Source organism: Schistocerca nitens, chromosome 1 (genome assembly GCF_023898315.1).
Source record: "Schistocerca nitens isolate TAMUIC-IGC-003100 chromosome 1, iqSchNite1.1, whole genome shotgun sequence".
NCBI lineage: Eukaryota > Metazoa > Arthropoda > Insecta > Orthoptera > Acrididae > Schistocerca > Schistocerca nitens.
The window spans coordinates 632,031,626-632,052,377 of record NC_064614.1 but is presented as its reverse complement, the minus strand read 5'-3'; the positions used below and the strand labels follow the sequence as shown (position 1 = coordinate 632,052,377).

General features: G+C 40.2%; 1 protein-coding gene across 3 annotated transcripts; it reads right to left on the bottom strand.

Annotated features, from left to right (window-relative positions):
* Positions 1-4,615: 4,615 nt before the first annotated feature.
* Positions 4,616-20,363, bottom strand: LOC126257857 (probable pterin-4-alpha-carbinolamine dehydratase). Of its 3 annotated transcripts, XM_049955596.1 has the most exons (4): positions 20,161-20,363; positions 19,740-20,041; positions 18,062-18,184; positions 4,616-5,049 (listed from the first exon to the last, which is right to left on the bottom strand). In XM_049955596.1, the coding sequence occupies exons 2-4, from the start codon at positions 19,845-19,847 to the stop codon at positions 4,918-4,920; spliced, it is 363 nt and encodes a 120-aa protein (XP_049811553.1). In that variant the 5' UTR covers positions 19,848-20,041; positions 20,161-20,363; the 3' UTR covers positions 4,616-4,917. The 3 variants fall into 3 exon arrangements, with proteins under 3 accessions (XP_049811553.1, XP_049811552.1, XP_049811554.1); XM_049955595.1 differs by lacking the exons at positions 4,616-5,049; positions 20,161-20,363 and adding an exon at positions 7,192-7,462; XM_049955597.1 differs by lacking the exons at positions 4,616-5,049; positions 19,740-20,041; positions 20,161-20,363 and adding exons at positions 7,192-7,462; positions 19,311-19,533.
* Between the last annotated feature and the right edge of the window lie 389 nt (positions 20,364-20,752).

Sequence of the window (20,752 nt, the reverse complement as noted above, 5' to 3'; positions counted from 1 at the left end):
GAGCATCGGAATTTCTGATCCATACTAAGAAGTGCACATTTAATTTGTACATTCCTTTGTCCAAATTTCCAGTGAAGTAGGCCACGACCTGATATTAAGCTTTTCAATGTGGTTTTCGGGATGTAAATTTTCTTGGAGTACCAGTAATGTGTTATCTCGTGTTTCGTTCTTTACTATGGCATAATGCCATAAGTGCTAGAAGTTGAAAACGTTTCAAATATATTGTCTGCCTCAGCGGAAAAGATTAATAAAAGAAAATTTCTTTAGCAAGCCGACAAAAATATCATCATTGTTCTGCAAGGCCATTAATGCTTGACTGTCAGAAAGGTGGAAATAAAGTAAAATCTGCAACTAATAACACATTTTAGCCTCCCGTAATTATGTGAATGTATTTTAATTCAGTTGATGGCTCCCGGCCACAGAAATCTGTTTTGTTTTCATTTGACGTGAGAGCAGTAAACGAAGAGGAAACAGCAAAATCACTAAATGTAAATACGGGTCACGTGGTGACTATCCACTTCCCACTATAACTCAGACTGCTCTGCGCATCAGCCCCGTATCTACGATATTTTCGAACCGGGGCAATACCCCGCCATTCCCTCGAGCATTTGAGGTAGGTCGTCAAAAATTTTAAAAATCTAATTTTCAAAAATATGTTCATTTTTTAGCGCACATCTTCCTGAAGAGTGATGCATGAAACATACGTGTCGGAGGAAATGTAAGACATGTTATTTGGTCGTAAGTGTGCCAAAGTGCAGTGCCTCGCCTCCTCACACAGCATTCTTCTATTGCACGTCACTGTATATCGCTCTGTGGAATTGAAACGTGTATATTTTGTAATGGATGCCATCAAAGCATATTCTGGACAGTGGAAATTAAAATGTCCTGTGGTGTCTCTCCTGCTTACAGTTGGCCGGTTTGACATCATCCCGTCCCTCTTTTTTTTTTTAAAAAAAAAAAAACAAGAACTCTCCAGAAAATTTGCACTCTTTATTGCCTATCAGCTAAAAACTTGTCGTTTTGTATGACATAAAATTAAATATAGGATACATAAACCCAGTAAAGACACGAGACAAGCAAGACAATGCACATTTCTTCAATCCTTAGCTCCTACAATTTTATTCTCTCTAATATTGCTACAGTTTTACATGGCGTGCTTTCCTTTCTGTGAAAGGATCTATTACCTTATCAAAGTTCGTCAAACGTTTTGCTACATGGAAAATCGAAAAGTCGTTGTCTAATACTGAAAAAGCTGTTAACACAATAGGACCCAAGACTGGTGTGGTTTCCCGATCTGATTACATCTATTTTGTCACTGTCTGCTAGATAAAACAAAATAGGCCTTTCTAATGCTACAATAATTGAACACACACTAAATAAACGAGTGTTTTGGCACAAACGGGCTTTTTTGTAACGACAGAATATAATTCACAAAGCACCAATATCAAATGTCTATTAGGCCTACTACAAGCAAAAAGCTTTACGTTAGGAAATAGTTTCACACTTCATTCATACGCTCCCGTTTCTCAAGAATGAGACTGAAAAGTAGTAGTACGAAATTTTTATACAAACTTGGAATCGTCACATTGTTTCATAATTTGTGTGATGTTCCCGTTTCTTCTCCTTCCTCGTTCTAACAAACAGTCTTGTTATCGCTAATTCTATAACTATTCCTGCCATTGTCAAAGCTTATTCACAGGTTAACTTCACTAACTCTGCCAGAATCACCGGTTTAGTTCTCCGCGGTTATTCTCCGGGTAGGCGTCGTTACACGTTCGTACAACGCAATTTCCGCACTTTTTTCAGAATACGAGGTGTGGCTAGAAAAAAAACTGGACTAGTACTGGTGAAACAATAAAACGAATGCAATAAGGCTGAAAGTCACGTGGCCTGTCACCTGACTCTCGCTCCGCCTACTGCTCGAGTTTCATCTACCTCCTGCACTCAGTCTGCCCGTGGCGTCTGTTTTAAGTAGTTCACGTTTTGTCTGTGCGTCGGAAAATGTTGAGTGTACAGAAAGAACAGCGTGTTAACATCAAATTTTGTTTCAAACTAGGAAAATCTGCAAGTGAAACGTTTTTAATGTTACAACAAGTGTACGGCGATGATTGTTTATTGCGAACACAAGTGTTTGAGTGGTTTAAACGATTTAAAGATGGCCGCGAAGACACCAGTGATGACACTCGCACTGGCAGACCATTGTCAGCAAAAACTGATGCAAACATTGAAAAAATCGGTAAACTTGTTCGACAAGATCGCCGTTTAACAATCAGAGCAGTGTCTGAGTTAACAGGAGTTGACAAGGAAAGTGTCGAACAAGTTTACCGATTTTTTCAATGTTTGCATCAGTTTTTGCTGACAATGGTCTGCCAGTGCGAGTGTCATCACTGGTGTCTTCGCGGCCATCTTTAAATCGTTTAAACCACTCAAACACTTGTGTTCGCGATAAACAATCATCGCCGTACACTTGTTGTAACATTACAAACGTTTCACTTGCAGATTTTCCTAGTTTGAAACAAAATTTGATGTTAACACGCTGTTCTTTCTGTACACCCAACATTTTCTGACGCACAGACAAAACGTCAACTACTTAAAACAGACGCCACGGGCAGACTGAGTGCAGGAGGCAGATGAAACTCGAGCAGTAGGCGGAGCGAGAGTCACGTGACAGGCCACGCGACTTTCAGCCTTATTGCATTCGTTTTATTGTTTCACCAGTACTAGTCCGGTTTTTTTCTAGCCACACCTCGTATAACTTAAAGCGACTGCTAGCCGGTGACTGTACAACTGGCCCTTACTAGTATAGCGATCTGGCCAAAAATTTTCTGTCAAAATTTCATTTTCTTGGATACACCAAGAAGGTAATACATAATCTTTCTTACCTGTTATTCATTTATTTCGACTCCTGTAGTCTGAATCTATGGATTTCGCTAGTAATTATAACAACGCTCATCATTTGCAAACCCAATCAACCACACAATCAGACAGTGGTTGGCATTCATCCGTTCGGCATTAACTCCGCTCAGCTCGTATAGCCCCTTTTGTCTGTAGAAAAGTTTGTTTCTACATGCGACGAGGATTCCCCCGACAGAGACATCATGTAAACTATGCACGCATTCACAGATCAACTTACGATTAATTCAGAAATCAACTTAGAATGTGTTCAATAATGTTCGAAAACCGACAGGGATGTATTTCAAAGTCATATGAATAATCGATAGACTAACGTGCGCTGGATGCTAGTCGCTTTGTGAAACAAGATTTTTTTCCCTCAGGGATACGAATTTGCCCCCGCCCCTCCTATATCTGGACCTGCTGCGCATGCATGAATCTGGCAGCTTGGGCACTCCAGTAAAATTTTTCCCAGTATCATCTAGCTGCTTGCTGCGACTGCTTACACAGCCAACAGCCACATTTCTGTAGCCAGAAGCGGGAGAAGGTATTACTCAATGCGCATGATCCCGCTCGTAACTGGTAAACCGAACCTAATGTAAACAGTTGTGACGTCACGCTCATCGGAGGCAATTTGTTGTTACGAAGAATTGAACAGTCTTTCTAAAGCCTTTGACACATTTTGCTGTTAGCAGACGCTTGTATGAGCACTGTGTTTTGTTGCAGTATATTGCGCATTTTCTTTGCAATTTAAGTTTTATTTTCGTTTTTTCTCTCGTTCGTGTTTTATTGCTGCAGTATTATTCTGCAGTAGGGGGATACAGTAATATCCTTTGTTAGAGTATCTGTTCTTACCGGTCAAAATTACAAAAATTTAACTGAAAACAAAAACAATGAAAAATTCCCGGAATTCTAAAAAATTCCCAGGTTTTTCCCAGTTGACCCGGGTCGTATACACCCTGTATAATGATTTCAGGTTGTACTAAAAAATTGCAATAATGCCAAAAAAAGCTTATACTACAAAAAATAATAAACTATAAGCAGACAACAGGAGTTATCTGTTCATTAAGAAAATATCATTTATGGCTTCCACGACACTTTAAAATGTAGCACTGAGCACATCCTTAATTGGTTACAAATAGTAAGAGCCATTGGTTCTAAAATTAGAGGTGTTACACAGCCACCATGCAACACAAGCAAGGAAAAAGCTACATTAACTTCATATATGATTGAGTATATGAGTTCTGCCTGGGACTGACTTTTTTTTCCAATTTGTTTTTCAGTATCAGTTGTTGCTGATATCTATATCCACAAGCCAAATCTTGCTGTGGCACCAAAAGTGCGAAAGCATCGTATGATTTCCATCATAAATAAGGATTTGATTTCTTTTCATTGAGTTTCTTTTGGCAACAGTTTACACAGTAAGAGAATGATTCTCTAACAAGATCCAATGCTTCCAAAGATTTTCCAAAAAATATTTTTTTGAGGTCTGATGGTAAAAAAAGTAGGTTCAAAACCAGATATCCCTAAAAAGCACAAGTGATTATCAATTTTGTAGGGAAGCTAACACACAATTCTCATTTGAGTCAAGAGCAAAATAGTCTCTCCCCATTATGTTCAAAAATGTTACTGACTTGGAGGAAATTAATCTTGGGGAAAAAATAATGACTACTTAAAGTTGGGTCGCAACTCTTTATGTGGACTGCATTTATACAACCTCCTCACAAACATTATAATTTTTAATGCTTGTTATTTTTCAGTGTGCTACATATGAAATGGTACTTTAAGCTTTCGACAAGGGGTTGATTGTTATTGGCATATTCTCAGACTTGTCCAAGGCTTTTGACACTTGACCACAAAATACTACTAAACAAGCTAGAAGTACTAGGTGTAAGAGGAAAAGCAAAAGAGTGGGTCTTGTCTTATCTGGAAAGCAGTGTGCAAAAGGCATGATAGGTTACATGTCTGTAGATAAATTCTGAGTAACTCTTGTCGGACAATAAACATATAAGCAACAGATGTTCCTCAAATTAGTATATTGGGTCCAATTCTGTTCTTAATGTGTATCCATGACCTCTGAAACACAGCAACACTTGGATAAAAAGTTCTCTTTACTGATGAAGCAAGGCCACAGTCACTGATGAGGTACCAGACCACCTATTAGAGAAAGCAAATTGCATTTACAGCTGGGCAATTGTAATAAATTAACATTGAACACAAAGAAAACAAATGGTACACACTTCAGCATAAACAGGGAAGACAACTACATTGCATTAAGCATAGATGATAAATCTACAGACTGTGCAACAAACACAAAGCTGTAAAGGATGAATATTGATTGTCAATCCTTACTGCAAGTGAGTACATCTACCAATATGTTGTGCATACTGGGGAGAACATTACTAAGTACTTCACTAATACTTTTACACATAATCATGAAAGAAGAGCCAGTTTGGACTTACATTTGCACACCCTTCTCCCCCAAAAAATTTTATGAGAAGCTACACATGGAGACAAAAAGATTACTAAAAGATATCTGTTTAAAAGGGCAGCTAAAACGTTCATAAGTAATGTATACCGAACAATTAGAGTTTACTTAGAGGTCTCACAAAAATGGGAAACCAACACCCTACCACATTACAATACACGACCACGATTTAAGTTTTTATAAGAAAATCTTATCAAGAGCTATTACGCATAATAGTAATGTCTTATTCTACTGAGTTCGATGTCTCATTCATCATGGAGAGTTGCTGACTCAGTTTTTCAGGTAGCTTGAAAGGGGGGGGGGGGGGGGGGACAGACATGCATGGAGCATAGTTAGACATATATGGGCCTGAAGTCAGTTTTCTGAACAGACTGGAGTTAGTACAAGGGGCATAGCAACATGTTCATGGTCCATGAGTCGCCAGCAGGCATCTTTAGTGTGTGCAGGATTGAAGTGCAAAACTGTTTTATATTAAAAGTTATCTGGAGAAAACTGTGTGCAAATCAAAGAACAATGGGCAAGATGGACGATATAGGTGAGGCAGTGAAACTGGCAAGACACTCATCCCATATTTGGGAGGATGGAGTTTGCTTTGTCTGGCCACCCTCATTTAAATTTTCTGTGCTTTTCATAAATCACTTCAGGCAACTGCCAGGATGTTCCTTCATCAAGGCTATGGCTAACCAACTATCTGATTCTAATAAAAACATACTTTTCTGTTCTGTATGTACATAACGTTTCAACTATTTGTTTTCACTGTATCATGATGACAAATCTTATATCATTGTGACAGGATCCCTGAATAAACAAACAAATAAATATATTTACAATGGCTGATTCTATTTACCAATACTATATTTTGTATCTCGACAATGAGCCAAGCAGCTGCCTGTTTCAGTAAAAAGACATCAAGCATCTTGCAACCTGTTGTGTCATAATTAGAACAGCCAGCAAAACAATCCGTTACAACAAAAAAGGAGTCACCACAAAAATATTTTCAGGTTTTCAAGAACATTCTGATAATAGAAGTTTTAAAATTCAACATATTTTATCTTAGGGTCCACGTAGACATCAAAGTAAAATGTAAAAAAGTAGTTATACTTCTGTTATAGAAATTTACTACCAATAGTAATCATGTGAAAATAATGATTTTTTAATATTACTAATGTTAAACCTTTTCTACAATATAATTAAGTGTTTTACATCTACAAAATGTAGATCAGGTTAATGTAGACAGATCTGGTATATCCAAGGCAGGGAATTGGATTCATATTTGTATAACTGTTTATCGAATTGTTTAACACAAATCACATGATGTGTGTCTCCTTGAACCTCACATACCAAAGACTGGTCAAGGGTTACCATAAGGATATGATGTATCAGCTGAACCTTAAACGACACAGCGGAAAAGTAAACTGTTTGTTAATGTGATTCTCATTTTCGGTACCAAAAAACTGGCACTTAGCAACCAACAAGAGTGTATTTATTTTTTATTCTTTTTACTTACAAATGCAACATTTATAACCACATATAAAGCACAAAGTAAATGTTTAACGAGGTTTTACTTCACTTTTTCTCTTTTTTGTACTGAACAACACAGTAACACAACATAAAACTAAAAACTACGCTCATTCTTTGGCAATACACACTGAAGTGGAAGAGTTTGCTCACTTCATATGGCATGTCTCATGTAATACAGTAATTTAAATTAAAGAGCTGGTAAATAATAAAGGCCTATCTTAACCACCTTTGTTGGTTAAATAATTTTTTGATCTATTTGGAACTGTCCACATTAATAGCAAAGAAAGACATAAGCAGAAAAGAACATTTATTTATAGTTGTTTATTAAAAAGCATGAAGATTTCACATTCTATAGATGCAGCTTCAGTAAGACATTGCCTACGACTTCACTGTACCAACTACTTTCTCCATGAAGTCTGCCATTTTTATATCACGATGGCTGACACCATTAACATCGTGAGATGCCAGTGTAACTTGTACTTTATTGTAGACATTAAACCATTCAGGATGATGATCCATCTTCTCTGCCAAGAGTGCAACACGAGTCATGAAACCAAATGCCTGTATGACAGATTATGAAAGATTATATAACAAGAAACAGGACAACCATATCATGTGGAAAGGTGTATGGACTAAGAAGATGACACGGGAGATATGAAACAATGTTGTTACATCTATCTACAAAAAACCATATTTTACTCAGTATTAATTTTGTGATAAAATCAATGTTTTATATTTTCTCCACAACTATGTGACAGTAGGAAAAATGGTTGACAAAAGGAGGAGGAGGAGGAGGAGGAGGAGGAGGAGGAGGAGTATTCACAGAAAAATTCAACTGATTTGTGAACATTCGAAAAGAGACAACATATCTTTTGTTTCTAGAATGAAAAATTTCTTTTTCAGGCACTAGCAATGTACAAAATAATCTGGAAAAAGATACAAGTAAATACATCTGAATTCAGCAAATCTATACGGGATTGATAATTGAGAAGTAATGATAAGAACGGAAATGCACATTAGATTTAACATCCCACTGACAAGGTGACTTTTCTTTAGGTGATACAGACACACAAAAAAATCAAAACCTGGGTGGCCAGAAGTGCATTTGAATGCTATTCCTATCAAATTCAAATATAGTGTCCCTATCACTTCACTGAACACATTAAAAAAATAGTTCAGTGATATATCTTACACTTTTTCCATCACATAAAGCTCTTGATATTCTAATGATGAAGTGATCTTTCCCCCCAATGAATGGCACAGTAAATGATATTTCAAGAAATACTGAGTGCCTTAATATGACAGGATTATTACTTATGGCAAATAAAGTATGCAAGTCCAAAACACGGCTGGCTGTAATGCTGTCAAAGACAAAAGAACGAACTCACAAATTGTACATATCAACATGGGCATAGTCTCAAAATCCTATGTTAAGATCATTTTAAAACCCTAAATTTCACAAATATCATTCATGTGTGAGCACTGATTTTGTACTCAAACTTGGGCTGGTTTAAATTAGTTCATTATAGCCACACGGAATAACACTTGAGTGCAATATACTTTCAGGCACAAACTATTAATTCCTCAAAAAATGCCATAATCATTTTCTGTAGCAAAAACCATTTCCATAGTGGAACAATCCCCACTCGAAGATGATATACCAAACAAATCAGGTTCATTTCAAAATTTTTGCTATCATAATGGGCTTGTTCAAAAATTTATTGAAATGTGTGGCCTGAGGTGCCTTATGGAACTTGGCAACTGACATGCCAGCACAACTCACCCAGCATGACCTAGAGGATAATTCTGAGTCTAATGTCAACTAGGTCATTTATTACTTTTTAATCTATTTTACAATCTCCTCCCACAGTATACTGCTAAATTCAAGAGAAATTATTGAAAGTTGTGAAAAACAGTAGTCTGAGATGGTGTACATAAAGTAAATAAAGAAAGCTATAAGAATATTATGTGAAGTAAATAAACATACATTTAGCAGACTTCTTTTTTTTTAAAGATGATTGATTTCTTACAGTAACTTGCTGGTGATAGAAATCAGTTTCAACTGGGTTTCAATTTGTGCAATCGCAATGCAAAACACAAAAACTAGTCTGTGGTTCAGAATGAATGTACATTGGCCCTCCTCTAGTGCAAAGGTATTAAATAGTGCCCACCTAACAAAAAGCAAGGAACTGGGAAACACTATCAATTGATAGGAAAATTAAACACACACCACATTAGCTACAAATTTGCAACTTATCTCTTTATTTGAGATTGATGACTGAAAATTGCTCTTTGCTGCACTGAAAGTAGTGATGGTCACTTTAAAGTTGCATGGCAAATACTAATGTATTTTACTTCTAACTATTTTTTATGGTAGCGTGCAATTATTTTCTTTGAAAGACAATCAAATGTAAGAAGTGATTATTATTCTACCAATAGAAAATAAAAGAAATTTATGGAACTTTTTATTTACTAGGCTAAATTTAGCTGGCATAAGTAAAAATAGCACTAAGCAATATAGTGATAGTTGACTGTTAGTACAGTCTACAGAGTAAATTTGTATTTTTCATTTGTTCCTGTTAATGTATAATTTGGCCAGTTACTCATTCCTTCATGTTTCTTCTTTTTCTTCTTCTTCTTCTTCTTCTTGATGGGATCTATGGAATATGATTCAAGAATGTGTATGTCTTGCACATGTCTTTTTATTTTGTTTTTATTTTGCTTTAGGGTGTAAAAAACAACTGAGGCCATACGCACCCAAGTCAAAACTATGGAACACGAACACAGAGAGGAGTTAAACAACTATATGTCAGCCCCAATGGACAGAATAGGAGACAGCTAAAAACAGGTATGTGGAAAAAAGGCTAAAAAACACTAGACAGGAATTGAGGTCCAAAACTAAAAATTAAGTGGCCTTCGCCATATTGCTTCGGCGGATAAAAAGTAAACTGCGGTCGACAGCCCGCGTGTAATTCTCTAAAATGGCTGATAAATCAGACGGCAGACCCAAGCTGGAACATAAATGGTTAAACAAAGGGCATTCCCGCAGGAAGTGGTAGACAGTTAAAATTTGGGCGCAATGTGTACAAAGTGGTGGGTTAGTGACACTTAGCAAATGATGATGGCTAAAAAGGCAGTGCCCAATCAGCCAAGTTAAAATAATCTCCTCCCGGTGGGAGGGCTGAGAGGAGGTTGTCCAAAAAGCTGGGAGGGGCTTAATAGGCCGAAGCTTATTCCCGTGAAGGGAGGACCATTGGCAATGCCAAAGGGACGCCACCTCCTGACAGACGGCGACGCAGAGATCATCGGAGGGAATATAGGTACTTGTGGACTGAGGTATGAGGACTGCACCCTTGGCAGCAGCATCAGTAGCCTTGTTTCCTGACAGACCAACATGACCAGGGACCCACCAAGAGTGAGCAAGTGTCAGTTGTCCTTGACTCGCTGCACTAAGGGATGAGTAGTTACAGTATACACAGGCTTTGGAGGGCACCGAGTGAGTCTGAGCACAGGACACAATTGGAAAGGCTGTGTTGCCATATGTACTCTGTGGCCTGATACAAGGTGAAGAGCTCAGCTGTAAATAATGAGGAGTGTGCTGGAAGCTGTTATCAAGAAACACAGGTGCTAATGACAAAGGCACACCCGACCCCACAGTCAGTCCGAGAGCCATCAGTGTATACAAAGTTACTATCATGAAGTTCCATGCGAAGGTCGTGAAACTGGAGGAGATATACCGAGGCTGGAGTAGTGTTCTTAGGAAGCAAATGAAGGCCAAGGTTAACGTGGGTCACTTCACGAAGCCAAGTTGGTGAAGGGTTCACATCCACTGCCGCACATGGCAGACAAACATCATGCATACCTGCTGAGGAGAAAATCATGGCAGTAGGAAAGTGGTAGTTCAGCAGCCCCAAGTGTAAAAGGCACCCATGGCCAAACAGATGGCATGACAGTGGATAGATTTGAGACTGCGTACAAGTGATGGGCATGCAGATGCATAAACAAAGCACCTATAGTCGAGTTTCGAATGGATAAGGGGCCGGTACAAACGGAGGAGGGTGGTTTGATCGGCAACCCAGGAAGTACCATTGAAGACACACAGAAGATTGAGGGGCCACGTACAGTGAGGTGCCAGGTAACACACATAGGAGGACCAAGAGTATTTCCTATCAAGCATGAGCCCCAGAAAATTCATAGTTTCAATGAACGGAAGGGCAACAGGCCCAAGATGTAGAGATGGTGGGAGAAACCATTTGCCACTAGAAATTCATACAGATGGTTTTGTCAGTGGAAAAGCGAAAGCCATTGTCGATGCTTCAGGAGTAAAGATGATCAAGACAGCACTGAAGATGCCGCTCAGTGAGACAGATCCATGGAGAAATGCAACAGATGGCAAAATCATCAACCAAAAAGAGCCGGAGATGCCTGGAGGGAGACAGGCCATTATAAGGTTAATGGCAATAGCAAAGAGGACGAACTCAGGACGGAACCCAGAGGCACACCATTTTCCTGGGTAAAGGTGTCCGACAAGGTAGAACCCACATACACACCTTGATAATTCGGTTTTGTAAAACTGCCCGAAGATAACAGGGTAGGCGCCCACAAAAGCCCCAAGTGTAGAGTGTACGGAGGATACCAGTTCTCCAGCAGGTGTTGTAGGAGCTCTCCAAATAGAAAAACATGGCCACGTTCATGACATGGGTGGACAAATTAACGAGATGTCCAACTGCAGAACACCGTGCTCGAAATCCACACTGTGCAATATTTAGTAAATGGCAAGACTCGAGCCACCACACTGCCCGGGCATGAATCATACGTTCCATCACCTTGCAAATTCAGCTGGCAAAAGAGATGGGTCGGTACCTACAAGGAAGGTTTTTGTCCTTACTGTGCTTAGGTATGGGTATGATGGTGGCTTCACGCCAACATCCAGGAAATGTGCCCTCTGCCCAGATGCAGTTGTTTGTGTTAAGCAGAAAGTGCTTGCCCGCAAGAGAAAGGTGCTGCAACATCTGAATGTGGATGGCATCTAGCCCTGAGGCGGAGGATAGGGATGAACTGAGAGCATGATCTAGATCCCTCATAGTAAAGGTGGCATTGTAGCATTCACGATTCGGAGAAGAGAAGGGTATCATCCGAGCCACCTTCGTTCGTTTCCGATGGAGGAAGGCAGGGTTATAATGGGAAGAGCTCGGAACTTCTGCAAAATGGCAGCTCAAGGTGTTGGAGATAGCAACAGGGTCCACGAAGACATCACCAGCGACTGTCTGGCTGGAAATTGGGGAATGGATCTTGGTTCCAGAGAGCGGTCGGAGGTTGGCCTACACGACAGAGGAAGGTGTGGAACTGTTAAAAGAACTAGTGAATGAAATCCAGCTAGCTCTTTTGCTATCCTGAAGAATGCAACAACACTTTGCACGCATCTGTTTATAATGAATGCAGTTTGCCAATGCAGGGTGGTGTTTAAAAAAGCTGAGAGCACATCTACGTGTGCGAATTGCGTCATGGCATGCCTCAGTCCACCAAGGGACTGGGACATGATGTGGTAGAGAGAAAGTGCGGGGGATGGAATGTTCTGCAGCAGTAAGGATAATGTTTGTGAGATATTCCACCTGGTCATCCCAACTGGCAAAATATTGTTCTTCAAAGGTAGCCAGAGAGGAGTAAAGCTGCTAGTTAGCCATAGTAATCTGCCATTTAGACATGCACGTGGATGGGGTAGGAGTCAGCAGATGGATAGCACATGGGAAATGGTCGCTTGAGTAGGTGTCAGGAAGTTTGGGCCACTGAAGACGATGGGCAAGCTGGGCAATGCAGAAGGATAGGTCCAAATGGGAATAGGTGTGCAAGGAGTCAGAAAGGAAAGTGGGTGCTCCAGTGTTAAGGCAGAAGATGTTAAGTTGGTTAAGGAGGTCAGCCAAAAGGGCACATTTCTGATAGGTCCTGGAAGAACCCCAAAGAGGATGATGTGCATTAAAGTCACAGAGTAGCAAAAATGAGGGAGGTACCTGGCAATAAGTTGAAGGACGTCTGCCTTGGTGACAGCAAATGATGGAGGTTACATATATGGTACAGAGGGAAAAAGACAGGTGGGGAAGGAAAAGGTGAACTGCAACAGCTTGAAGATTGGTAGTCAGGGAGATGGGTTAACTATGAATGTCATCCTGTATGAGCAGCAAGATGCCACCATGAGAGGGAATGCCAACCTCAGGGGGAAGGTCAAAATGTATTGGTAAGAAATGTTGTTGTTGTCTTCAGTCCAGAGACTGGTTTGATGCAGCTCTCCATGCTACTCTATCCTGTGCAAGCTGTTTCATCTCCCAATACCTACTGCAACCTACATCCTTCTGAATCTCTTTAGTGTATTCATCTCTTGGTCTCCCTCTACGATTTTTACCATCCATGCTGCCCTCCAATACTAAATTGGTGATTCCTTGATGCCTCAGGATGTGTCCTACCAACCGATCCCTTCTTCTGGTCAAGTCGTGCCACAAATTTCTCTTCTCCCCAATTCTATTCAAAACCACCTCATTAGTTATGTGATCTACCCATCTAATCTTCAGCATTCTTCTGTAGCACCACATTTCGAAAGCTTGTATTCTCTTCTTGTCTAAACTATTTATCGTCCATGTTTCACTTCCATACAAATGTGAAAGCTCAAATTGGTCATGAGGGCGCAATTTCGTTTCCTGAAGGCAGAGTGCCAGGAGATGCTGTGAAGCTAAAAGCAGCCCTAAATTCTCTTTGTGGGACTGCAGTCCGGGAATGTTGCATTGAAGGAGAGTCACGATGAGGAAGAGACGTAGGGGTGTCACCTCAGGGGCTGCCGAGTGACACTTGGGGAAGAGGCGCTACTACAGGGCACAGAAGCAAGAGGACCCTGCTCCATGGGATCCACGAAAGCATCAGCATGCTTGTGCAGTCAGTCTGTGGAGTCCAATGCCGAAAAACGGTTGTTGGTGCACTCCGGCAACACGGAGGCTGGCCGAGCTAAAGTATCACGTGCCGACAACATTGAAGAGGATCTTCGAGGTGGCAAAGGAGAAGACCATTTGCCTTTGGTGGACTTCTTCGAGCCTTTCTGGCCAGATGAAGACTCGGGTGTTGTTTGGCTAGAGGGACGGAGTAAGTCTTCACGGGAGTACTCCTTCTGTCCTTTCTGGCCTACAGGTTGTGTAGCTGGTGGTTTCGGCCCTTGAGGCGAGAGTTTGATGGCTTGTTGCACAGCTGGACAGTGGGGATGGCGATGCTACCTTGACACTAAGCGACTTCACAACCTCAGAGCTGAATTGGAGGTCGCATTTCTGCATGGCCATGTCCTCCATGGAGCGAGGGGTAACAAGAACAGAACTATAGGTACCAGACGGGAGAACACTATGTCTGCGATTCGCAAGTAACTTGCGAGCGACTGGATAAGTCACCTTTTCCTTTATCCAGATCTCTTTAACAGCCCGCTCATCAAGAAACGCTGGACATTCCTTAGAGGCAGTGGCATGGCCACCATTGCAGTTAATACAGCAGGGAGGAGGAGGCAGACAATCGCCCTCGTGCGCACCCCTACCACAGGTGACACATTTGGCTGTGTGTCGACAAGATGTTCTAGTGTGGTTGAAACAATGACACTGGTAGCAGCGCATCAGGTTCGGACTGTATGGCTGGACGGTGATAATTTCATAACCTGCTTTGAGTTCGGACAGAAGCAACTCTCTGGTGAGAAAGGGAGAGTGTGGGTGGGCACTAAGAAGGAATCTACCTTTTTCGTTACACGATGGACAGCAATGACACCCTGATCAAAGATGTAAGATCATATTTCAGCCTTGGTTAGACTGTCTAGCAGCCTGGTGTAAATTACACCACAGGAAGAATTCAAAGTTCTATAGGCCTCAACACGAACAGGGTAACTGTGGAGAAGCAAGGCAGCAAGCAGTTGTTGTGCTTGAGAATCAGAAGTGGTCTTTCAAATCAAAGGGCCATTCCGTAAACAAGTGCAGGATTTCACAGGGCCAGCAATTGCATCTACACCCTTCTGAATAATAAAAAGATTTACCGTGGCGAAGGACTGACCGTCTTCAGTACGTGAAACTACAAGGAACCGTGGTGCAGTGGGAAGGGTCTTTGAATCATTAGCTTCATTGAGTTTACGTTTTGTAGGTATTGAATGGGAAGATAATTGACTCATCACGAGGAAATCCCCCATGATTGCCAGCATCTCCGATGGCGTACTCCTTCCAGCTGGGGCCCCCCCTCCACAAGGGGGTGCACCCGCCTTAGGTGATTGTCCAAGCACCCACCTGCCAAAGAGTGGCGGCCCCCTGGAAGGACGTCTTTTTATGGATCCTGGAATTCTTACACCCATTTCCCAGTAACTTTACTCATTCTAACTGATTCACAGTGACAACACTTGACACAAAAATAGCTTTGCCTCCTTGTCTTAGATCTAGAGCAAAGCTATATACTTCAGTAAGAAAGTATTCAACAAACTCTGACATAAGGAAGAAATTGGGAACCCCAAGCAATTCAAACACACGTCACTGACCCCACAATTTCCACAAATTATCTGAATATCTAGATTCAGAGATTTAGCAGATCTGTTAGCTGAATGGCAGACAGTAGTGTTCAGTGTAAAGCTGCATATGTAATGATGTACTATAAGAAAGGAATATGGATGTAGGTAAATAGTTCTTTCAAGAAATACCATTGTAATCAATGCTCACAATTTTGATACCAACACAAAGTTGCTATGCAATGTAAGTGAAGTCAATTTTGTGCTGGTATTGAAATCATGGCCCGTTATATGTCGTTCCATAAAATTTTATGATCGATAGTTTTCAGTTTATCCAACGGAAAGTTGAACTGCATATCCACCTAATGAACAGCTTTTTTTTCTTATTGTGAAAATGTTCACTATGAAAAAGTGGTAGAGAACAAATAATAAATTTCTGATGGCAAACGTGTAATTCTTCAGATTCCTAATAGCTGTCTCAAGTCACTTTTTATAGTTTCTTTGTTTACTAAAGTCCCATTCAATGACTCTGGAGCAAATCAGTTCCATTGTCTCACAGGACATCACAGAGGTCTTTCAAGCATGTCTTATCACAATTTACTTTATGTGTAATGCCAATTTATATGAACAGCTGGAAGGTGCCACTATGAGTAGTCCACTTAGTCCAGTGGTTACCAATTTCTACACAGAGCATTTTGAAAAACTGGACTTGGCACCTGGTTAATCTAAGGAGTAGTGCAGGTACAACACCACCTTTGGCATGTAGAATCATGAGAAACAGCTTAGTGCCAACATAAAATTCGCTGTGGTGATAGAAGAAGACCAACAGCTATTCTTTCTATCCCCTGCTGGTTGCGAGAAATGGTGAGAATGTGAGCCACAGTGTATACTGAAACCAGACACACTTGATACCTGCACCAATTTCAGCACTTCTGACGTGAGATGAAACTTAACTTCCTGGCAAATTCAAACTGTGTGCCGGGAAGTTTCATATCAGTGCACACTCTGCTGCAGAGTGAAAATCTCATTATGGAAACATCCCCCGGGCTGTGGCTAAGCCATGTCTCCACAATATCTTTCTTGCAGGAGTGCTAGTTCTGCAAGGTATGCAGAAGAGCTTCTGTGAAGTTTGGAAGGTCGGAGCTGAGGTACTGGTAGAATTGAAGCTGTGAGGACGGGTCGTGAGTCGTGCTTGGATAGCTCAGATGGCAGAGCACTTGCCCGCGGTAGGCAAAGGTCCCGAGTTCAAATCTCTGTCCGGCACACAGTTTTAATTTGCCAGGAAGTTTCATATCAGGGCACACTCCACTGCAGAGTGAAAATCTCATTCATGAATGAAACACCTACAATGTGTACCCCAACAATTACGTAAGAAGTATTACGAAAAACCTAACACACTGATGTGACTTGCCTGAAGAAAAAATGGTGGGTACAGCCTTTCTGCCACACATGCCCAGGATGATGGACAGCTCTGGCCATATATGGAGGAATGGTATTTAAAAACAATCAAAAAAGAGCCAAGAGTATCTCAGATCAAGATCAGCAAAAGACAAAAGGGATTCACTCACAACTGCAATGTCAAGAATATATCATGACCGTGTACATGTGGTAAAGTCTATGTTGGTATGATCGGACAAACTGTCAATCCTGGGGTCAACAAACATAAGAGGCATTCCAGATTGGGACAGGTGAAGAAATCAGCTTAGGTAGAGCATGCACTGTGTGAGACTGACCACATAACAAAATTCATTGACACACAAGTTCTCACTGTGGAGTAAGAGCTACCATGCTTGATGGTTCGGGGAAGCCACAGAAATTCACAACCCTAACAATAGTCTCAATGAGAAATAAGAAAACCTCATGGTAAATAGATCATTGATTTCCATGCTGCAGCAGTGCAGGTAGCAAGGGAGAATCATAGTAGTTATGACCAGGGAAAAGCCCCAGACTTTGGCACAACAGGTACACACATTATCTGATCACTGGCTTGACTCCAGTTCGCCATAGCAATGGAAGGTGAACTGACAATCCCAACCATGCTTGCTGGTGAAATGTCAGGAAAATTGTCACTGAAGACCCTGAGACAGAAGCCGAGACGCAATACTTCAACACGGCTCCATGAAAGCCTCACCAATTTTGTATTTCAGTCAAAGGTCTTAATAGCCCAATGAACCTTGATGTCTACAATTGTAATGTCAACAAGAAATACTCAAGTTCATGGATTAGATATCATATACCACACAAAAAATTTATCTGATAGTATTGTTTTTTACAATAAAAAGAAATAAGGACTATTCCAACATTGGAGATTTAACATATGTTAAAACACTAAATAAATGCATAAATCTGATTCGGAGGAATATTCGATACAGCTTTAATCTGTGACCTAACAAACACGCAACAAATGTTGTGACAATAACATGATTAACAGTGGCAAGTTTTTCAAACAGTCTAATCTACACAGAAGCCTGTCACTAAAATAATATTTTTTGCTTTAAAATTCACTGGTTTTGCCAACTAACAACAAATCTGTGAAGATATTCAGCAAAAGCTGACATCATAGCAGCCATTAATATTACATTACTGGTCAAAGCCGAAGACTAGTATTGAATATTCCTGTTGATCTTCAGTTTACTACAATTAAACCGCACACATACCTCATTGAAATTGTTAAATATAAAATCCTTAGCAATGGCATCTCGATTCTCTGTAACTTTCCAGCCTTTCTCCAACAGTGGTTGGAGAACTTGTGTTCGCTCCTCCTCAGTCAGCTTGCCAGACTGGGAATAATAATAATAATAATAATACAAAAACTAAGATCACAGCAAAATATAAAACAACTTTTACTTATGTACTAAATAACAACTCAGAGAGAGAGAGAGAGAGAGAGAGAGAGAGAGAGAGAGAGAGAGAGAGAGAGAGAGAGAGAGAGACTCCACATTAATGCCACTTAGAAGCACGACAAATTTGACTTGGTTCCAGTAACAGCAAGCTGGCAGAAGTGTCTCTGGAGATCATAGAATACATAGGTCAGTACCTACATCCAGCCATTCTGGGATACCTGATTACTACAGAATTTTTTTCTGATGTAATTACAAAAAGTATAGTGTACCTAAATTAAAATGGCAAAAAAGAGTTTTAAATCTCACATATAAACAGTTTAAGACATTTCACTGTGTCGCCAAGAAAAGTAATTTCAAGTCTATAGGCCTACATAAGTTAATACTGCTGCATACACTACACCATAGGCTAAACCACAGCACATATCAAAGTGAAATCTTTTCTACAACTCTCTCTCTCTCTCTCCCCCCCCCCCCCCCTTTAGCACTAGTACGACTTATAAACAGACTTTTGAACAAGCTAGTGAATAGGCACCTGAACACATTAAATTCTAATAGCAACAGTTATGCAGGATCAGAACCCAAGCTCTGGAGGTTCTTCTACATGCCTGGATTAATTGCACTCAGGGGATGAATGAATGCAAATGCACCCTGTAATTAGTAAATAGGGCAATTTATATTGTTGATAGCAGTAAGTGCATTGAACTCTATGTGTAGACACGACTTTTTTTTCCTAACTGTTGCTGTAGATGCCAGTGCGATTTTCTATGCAAAACTAGAATTAATTCTACAACAAGTTTCAACTGTTCAATAGCAATCACAATGGTGAATTAATTACTTTATGCCATTTACAATTCAACTACTCAACGATTTCAACAAACAAGTTTCATTTCACCAAGTCAAATATAACATCACACACGCCAGCTCCACACTGCTGAAGGAATAATTTTTCGATAGTAACACACACTATTTTGTATCAGCAGCGACTTAGGCATATCACAACTCATTAGGTACGCAATAACATAAAAGAAGCATAATCACTCTGCGAGCGACGATCAGATCATACCATTCTGCCAGAAATGTGAGGAACACACTACAATACGATGAACGATGTGCGCCGCTTCTGTCAACGTGTAACTGTTTTTACCGCGTTGCGAAACCAAGTTATCTGGAGGAAAACTACTGTTTAACTACAGCAACTTTCTCCAGTTTCAAGGATGTCTGCAATTACAGTTTCAAATTCAGAATATGAGTAGCTCGAAAAATCTTATGTTGGCCCTAATGGTTTTATATACTGGCAGATAATATCGTTACCACTACCAGCGAATGTAACATATTTATGTATATTATGTCAAATTTCACATCAACAGCGTCTAAATGACAATTGCTCTTTTCTCCAACCTCATTTTTGAATCGATTATTTCTTTCTGAAACATAACATAATATTTTAATTCTCTTCTTGTTTTGTCGTGTAGCACTGCTTTATCACACTTACCATTTTCTTATGTCTTGTACTTGCCGCTACGCTCGATTGCTTGAAGTACTGTAGTGGTACAGCTGACCTAGAGATCCGACAGGTGGCAGTACACACACCAAAAATCATTACGTACCACAATTGAGAAACGTCGAAACGAAAGTACTGTAATTGTATTTATAACTCTTCTGCGTTACCAAATGTTCCCATTTTCAGCTAACAAGTACCCTCTAGTTTTCTAAAATTAAGGGAATTACTACTGAACAAATATTTAAGCTTCACCGCTGTAGAGAAGGTCGATCTGCAGCTTGGTCCAGTGCGTCCTAAATTAGAAAAAAAAAGTATATTATTGAAGTTCCAGGTGATCCAAATGCGATTATTAATGTTTTGGTTAGGCGGCTCCTACACAATAATCAATAAACTTTCATATGACTACCGATACCTATTCTCTGATAGTGGAGCTCAATTAGCCTGTAATATAACGATCCTCGAGTAGGAGTAACAACTGAGGTACTTTCTACTTGCTCTTCACATTTACAAAACGTATGCTATACGAGTACCTACTAGATAGTAATTATAACAGCTAAACTCATAATTACTGATTTGAAATTACTCTAACTGAAGTGTGTGCATAAATCGAACTTAAAAGAACAGACCATTGAAGGACGCTTAAGTTAGTGAATATTATGTATTGGAGTGGAAAGCTCAGAACATCAAAATAGAAATAGCCCAGAATAGTGGTGGGCAGAAAATCGCGTATCTAAGGCCTCCACACATGCTACTGCATGCTTGACAATCATGCTTGCGCAAGCTTGCTTGTCCGTGTGTACTGTGTAGGGTAAATTACCGCAAGCATCAGGCTTGTACAAAAAGCTTGACACTTGACCGAATTTTGATACTTGCAGCGCTCCAAGTGGCCTGGCAGCGAACCAAAATCTTTACCGGAAGATCACAGATGTCCATGTATGAATCTCATCTCCGGGGTGGCAAGGATAATAATAAGTATGTTGTGTGATTGTAATCTATGAAACATG

Bases quoted from the DNA above. Each gene is read 5' to 3' on its own strand.
- LOC126257857 (XM_049955595.1), bottom strand. From the start codon at position 19,847: ATGATTTTTGGTGTGTGTACTGCCACCTGTCGGATCTCTAGGTCAGCT. The intron at 18,185-19,739 runs GTAAGTGTGATA...TATTATTCCCAG, and splicing joins GTACAAGACATAAGAAAATG to TCTGGCAAGCTGACTGAGGA. The intron at 7,463-18,061 runs GTATGTGTGCGG...TCTGTCATACAG, and splicing joins TATTTAACAATTTCAATGAG to GCATTTGGTTTCATGACTCG.